This window comes from Accipiter gentilis, chromosome 24 (assembly GCF_929443795.1).
Source record: "Accipiter gentilis chromosome 24, bAccGen1.1, whole genome shotgun sequence".
Classification (NCBI taxonomy): domain Eukaryota; kingdom Metazoa; phylum Chordata; class Aves; order Accipitriformes; family Accipitridae; genus Astur; species Astur gentilis.
Window position 1 is genome coordinate 5,248,845 of NC_064903.1, and position 6,348 is coordinate 5,255,192.

The 6,348-nt window shown below is 42.4% G+C and overlaps 1 protein-coding gene across 6 annotated transcripts in view; it reads left to right on the forward strand.

Annotated features, from left to right (window-relative positions):
• Positions 1 to 10: 10 nt before the first annotated feature.
• PSMD10 (proteasome 26S subunit, non-ATPase 10) overlaps positions 11 to 6,348 on the forward strand; it is a 60,811-nt gene continuing 54,473 nt past the window's right edge. For 3 of the 6 annotated variants that reach the window (XM_049827308.1, XM_049827311.1, XM_049827305.1), the window contains exons 1-4: positions 11 to 144; positions 284 to 382; positions 1,416 to 1,562; positions 1,669 to 1,835. In XM_049827308.1, coding sequence (XP_049683265.1) covers positions 31 to 144; positions 284 to 382; positions 1,416 to 1,562; positions 1,669 to 1,835 — 527 coding nt within the window. In that variant the 5' untranslated portion in view covers positions 11 to 30. Of the gene's footprint in view, positions 145 to 283; positions 383 to 1,415; positions 1,563 to 1,668; positions 1,836 to 2,552; positions 4,037 to 4,118; positions 4,255 to 6,348 lie in introns of those variants that run through there. The other 3 variants (XM_049827309.1, XM_049827307.1, XM_049827310.1) reach the window with 3 other exon arrangements.

Consider the following 6,348-nt stretch of genomic DNA (forward strand, 5'->3'; position numbering starts at 1 on the left):
GCAGGGGGAGGCGGCGAGGCGGCCGTCAGCATGGAGGGTGCCGTGTCCGACGTGGGGATCTGCAACCTGGCCTACGCCGGGCGCCTGGAGGAGCTGCGGGCCCAGCTGCTGCGCGACAGGGCCCTGGCCACCAAGGCCGACCAGGTCAGCCGGCTGCGGCCCTCCCTGCCCGCCGGGGCGAGAGCGGGCGGCCTGCGGGGCCGCTTCCCGCCGGGCGGCTCCTGTCACACGCAGCCCCCCTCCCCCCGCTTTCCCGCTCACCGCCGCTCCCTCCTTCCCTCAGGACAACCGGACCGCGCTGCACTGGGCCTGCTCGGCGGGACACACGGACGTCGCCGACCTCCTCCTCGGCCTGGGCGTGCCCGTGAACGACAAGGACGATGTGAGTGTCGCGGCCACCCCGGGACACCCCCGCTCCCCCCCCCGTGAGGGGCCGGCCCGGGGCAGCGGGAGGCTGGGGAAGTGCTGCGACCCGGTTTGTGTGGGGAATTTGGTTGCGCAGTTTCTGTCCGGAGCCTTTGCCGTCACGGTTTCGGCCGCAGAAGTGCCCCTGGCCAGCGGTCCGGTGGCGGCTGGCGCTGGTCGCTTCCTTCTCCCGTCAGTTGGGGTATCCAGCGTGGTGTCTGGGGGGGTTCAAAATGCGCACACAGCTGTGTGCGCCCTAGGAAGGCAAGCTGAAGTATTTCTCTGTTTATGTGGAAGAGGGGGTAATGAGACTTGGATGAGCCCTGCTTGTTGTCAAGGAAGTTTAGGAGAACTCTTCTTACGAACGAAGTTGCAAAACCAGGGGGCTTTGGGTTGCTCTCGGGGGTTTTCATGTTACCTTTATCTCGGTGTGATCCTCTTAAATATGTTGTGACGAATCACGAGGTACCCTGAAGACTTGTCATTATTGGGGAAGGCATTACAGCGTAGGTGATAGGTTCAGTTGGAAAGGAGACGGTCTGTTGCTGTTCTAGACGAAGGGTTGACATAATTACATCCATTATGAAGCATCCTAAAGATCATCCTTAAAGAAGGAAATGTTGTCCCATCAGTTTAATTAAAGGATAAGATATAGAAAAGATTGCAGAAACTTTTGGACACCCGTTTCTGCCACTCTTACTTGTTCTTAAAAAAGCACTACTGTTAATTCTGCAGGGGCGAAGCACCCTGCAAGGTACCATGCATTACTGCATAACAGAAGCGATTTCTGTTGTTTAACTGGCAGCTTTTGTCGGGTACTGAATGCAGGTATGTGAGAGGATGTGAGGCTTGTCTCTCTGGTGATAATCGATAACGTTTAGTTTTGCAGTCATAAAAATATGTGCCGTGTGACTAATGAGTAGTCAAGTACGTATTGGGGTTCTCCTTTGTCATTTTTTTGCCTGAAACTCCTGGTTTGAATAACATGGGGTTTTTTCTTGCTTCTGTAGGCTGGTTGGACTCCCTTACATATTGCCGCTTCAGCAGGCCGTGATGAAATTGTGAAAGCCCTCATTGCCAAGGGTGCTCATGTAAATGCTATCAATCAGAATGGCTGTACGCCCCTGCATTATGCAGCCTCCAAAAATAAGCAGGAGGTACGTTTGCCGGTGCTGCTAGACGTGGTGTTGCTCTTGGAAGAAGTATTTAGTTGTATTAACTTTTCCTCCTCCTCCGCCCCCTCCTTTCTTTCTACATATTCAGATTGCAATCATGCTTTTGGAGAATGGAGCTGATCCAGATGCAACAGATCATTTTGAATCCACCCCATTACACAGAGCAGCAGCCAAAGGAAACCTAAAAATGGTACAGATCCTTCTGCAGCACAATGCATCTGTTAATATACGGGACTCTGAAGGAAATACTCCTCTGTAAGTAATCTTTGTTTTGCTTAACACAGCATAACCTCTATTAAATGAAACTCCATTACTTCAATTCTTTTTTTTGATTTCTCGTTGCCTTGCTTCACACCCCTATGTAATTAAAAAGGATTTCAGAAAGTCATACTTAGTATTTTGCCTACGTGTGTCTGTACATACTTACTTTTATTTTGTGTTATTACATCTACTTACAAAGTGTAGAACAACTTTTGTAATCATTTGGAATACATTTGGTTGCCGCTAGAGGGTAGAAAGCGAGCTAATGACATCAAAGTTGGAGAAAACTGGTCTTGCAGGCTGGCCTACTCTGCCCCGCCAAGCAAGAACTGATTTTGGAAGCTTTCTTCACCTCTCTAAGGAGACTAAGTTGCAATTTAAGTGTAATCAGTCCAGTGTTTGATATTACCTTAGAGATCAATTTGAATCTGTAAGGGTGAAAAAACCCTAGCTGCTTTGAAGTTGGTGGCAAAACTCTGCCTTGTCTACAGTGGAATCAAGGTTTTGCTGTGGAGAAGATCAAGCATTATGTTTTAATTATACATAAAACCCAGTATTGTCCTGGAACATACACATTCATTATCAAGATACTATGCTAAGTGGAAAAAAGCATTTGCTGCATTTGCAGTAACTCTTTACTTCAGATTATTTTTAAGCATTGTATGATTTAGTTTATCACTTTCGATTCAAATAGAGATTACTATTTTCCAGTTTCACTGTGGATTATGTGCTCCTTAGCTTTGCCGACTGCAGAGCCAAAGCCTAATCAAAAGAAGTGTCTTAGTGTTGCGAGGACAGTAGCAGGAGGAACGTTCTTGAGTTGCTTAATGACAACAGAGTGACTGGACACCAAGCTTTGGAATCTGTGTAGGTAGTTGGTTGCGTGTGGTTTTGTTGTTCTAGGATGTATGTCCCCCCCAACATTCACGCTGTCGTTTTGACAAGGCATAATCACTGCTCTTATAAGCTTGGACCGTTTTAATAGTGGCTGTGGGTTTCTTGTTCTTATTACAGTCATTTAGCCTGCGATGAAGAGAGAGTGGAGGAGGCAAAGCTGCTAGTGTCTCATGGTGCAAGTATTCACATTGAGAATAAAGAAGAACTGACCCCACTGAAAGTGGCAAAAGGTGGCCTGGGAGCCATACTTAAAAGAATGGTGGAAGGCTAGTGGGGACTTCTGACTTGACTCTCTTTCCTGTTGCACTTGTGTTTAAGACTGCGAACTTTGTATTTTGGTAGTTCAACTAGGATGTCATGTATGGGCATCAGCATGGTAATAAAATGTGTATCTCTAGCTTTCCTTCAAGTACAGTGCCAAAACAACTGTTTGTACTTCCTGTTAATTAAACAGTTCACTGGTTTTAAAGCATTTTTCAATATCTTGCAGTTTTCTTTCGGTTTACAGTATGATCTGTATAAATGTGGTCATTCCTTCTATTTCAGAACCTACTTTAGGATTACCTCTTTCAAGCAACAGGAGCAAAAGTGCTTTAACCATGTGAAGTCAATTTTATTTTGGAAGCTTATTCTAGAGTCTTTGGTTTTTTCCCTTGGCCTTTGTGCTTTGTGTGTGGCTTTTTTGTTGTTTTGGGTTTTTTTGTGGGTACTGATTCTCTTCCTTCAGATGTTGCTAAACCATACCTCTCCCTTTGTAGAATGCAGTTTGCTCAGTTACTTAGATAATTGTATCCATTTTTACTCTTCTTAATCTATTCAAGGGATCTCTGAGCGTTTAAAGCTTTTCTGTTGTTATCTGTTGTTATCCTGTTTCTTTGAATCTTTAAATGTATGTATCTGATGAAGTGCACTGGACTGCTTGCAGAATGCAGGTGCAGTTTCAGGGTTACCTCTGCAAATATACTATTACATAATGGATGGCTCTGGATACTTCTCTGGGATGTACTTCAAATCTAATTTTATTTCCTTTTGCTCCTTCTGTAGATTTCTTATGCTGTTCTGTTTGACTCGCATTATGTAGCACTGATGCTTGCAGTTTACCATCTTATTTTATAACAGAACACTGGTTTAATCTTGATTTACTCATAGCAAATCCTGGTGTTATTAGAAGGCAGAGCTAATGAGACTTGAGTCTGAAAAGTGACCTTTTGTTCTGATTTTTGTAAGATCACTTTTAACACTAGAAGGATAGATTTCCCCCTTCTGAACAAATGATGCTGATGAAATTCTGTGAAATAAAGAACTTTCCTAAACAGCAGTCTTTGGTGTTATAAAACTTTATTAAACTTACATGTAACACAAACAATATTTTCTAAATAGCTTGTACACTTGGGATCTGAACAAGTCAGATGAAACCCTGCCAGCCGTTACACAGTGTGGAAACAGAACATGTTTGTTCTTCAGCTGCAAAGAAAGGTTGAAATGGAAGATGACAGTTTGACTTGTAGGGATTAAGGTAATGCAATTTATTTTGATACGCAAGACAGAAACTTAAAACCAAACAAATATCTTCACCAAGTACTTTAAGTCTATCCAAGAAAGCAAAATGCAGGTTAAATTTCACTGAGCATAACTGTTGAGAGCCGGAGGGATAACTTGCCTGTACAGTAAGCTCTGGCCATGCAGACCTTGCTTGAAGGAAGAACCTGACTCAGTAAATGTTCCTTATATATTGTGCAGGCATTGCTGAAAACTTGAATTGAGAAAAGCTGAAGTTAGAATTCTGTGTTCATCCTTGATCTTTGTATAGCAAAAAAACCCCTCCCACAGCTCTGTAGCTTTGTAAATCCACTTCCCTACGAGATGGTAGCTTGAATGTTGGCTTAATATCTGGTTTCCATATTAATGATCCCTGCTCCCTCAGGAAAAGATAAATGGGCCATGCAGCAAAGACTGTCAGAACATCTGAGGCAAATTCTGAAAAATGTTTCTGCATCCTGCATAGCTCTGCAGGGTTTTTGAGCTACACACTGTGGATCAATACCTGATTTGGCTTGTGCTTTGCCAAGAGCATCAGTGGAAAGCTAGGAACAGTGCCCCAACCTTTTTAATAAACTATTTTACATGAGAGTAGCTTCTTAATGAGAACAAACATCTGCCAGAAGGCTTACAAAAATATCTTAGTATGTTAAGAAACTCCAAATAAATGTTATTTTCCTTACCTTCCTCCTCACCCCCAGCAATCTGTTTTGCTGCTTATTTTCGCTATTTGGGTTGTTTTGTGGTTTGTTTTTTTTTAATGCAATCTATTACATGCTGGTGGTTAGAAGTATGAGAGGAATTATTAGTCTAGAACTTGTGTTCGGTTGTTCTTTGTTTTTATATAAAAATGTTAACATAACTTGAGCAATTGCTACTTTTTTAGCAAATGTAAGACCTGTGGTGTTCTAGGAAGATTGTATTGTCTATAGAAGTTAATTACAACTTCACCAGCATAAGCTCTTTACTGTAGCAAGTTATATGAGGAATACATGCAGAGAAAGTTGTGGAGGTGAGATTAAGGAAAGATTAAAAAATTATCATAATGACCACAAAATATATTCCCCTATTCCATCGTGATAGTGCTGTTGCAGAGATGTGAAAGCTGGAAAGCTCTGTTGCAGTAAGAAAAATGTACCTAAGACACATATATACAGGAGACGACTAGAAGAACTGATACAACTACAGCAGTGTCGTGAAGAAAGTTTATATTTTCCTGCAAAGGGCAAGAGTAAAAGAATGCCTAGGAATGTCAGAGAATAAATTCATTAAGATTAATGCCACTGTCAGCCAAGTCATGGGCTCCTTTGGACCAATAATTGATTTGAATTATCTCATTAGGAAACACCTTTGGTAAGAAATGGCACCCGAACAGGAGTAGGCGGTACTTACTCTTCTCTTGCTGTTACTGAGCATACTTAATGTTGTAGTTCTGCATGCTTACAAAACTTTGGGTGTGAATATCAGAAGTTTTCAGTGAGCTTCTAAACCTAGATTGAAGGATGTGAATTTGCGGATTTCGCTTAGCAAAATTGCCACAAAAGTCAATAAGAGAGATGCCTGATTAAGAAGAGACTTCCATACAGGTCATGACTTAAGGTTTATCCTGGATATTCTGGGGAGGGGAGTGTGAGGATCCACTGGGAGAATATGGCCATGTTGGTATTAGTAAGAGTTTGACCCTTGCAGTCCAGCACGAGCAGTTTTTAGCTAAAACAATATTATAAGAACACTGTAAGTGCTCTTTTACTCTGCAGTGAGGCTAAACACTAGGACACATGTATCAAAGACAAATATTTGAAAGCCAGAGAACTGGGTAGAAAGGGCAATGAAAATAGTTATGCTTAATGATCCAAACTGAATCTTAATTAGGACCTCATGCCTTACATCTTCTTTAAATGTTGCCATGGGGTTTTTTTGTTTGATTGGTTGGTTGGGGTTTTTTTGTGGTCACTTTCTTGGTAAGCGTACTTATATCTGTAGGAACTGAACCTGAAAATTTTAGCATGGATGTATCCTTTCTCTATTTTAAAGATGACTTTTGCGTATAACTAATGTTTACAGGCTAGGA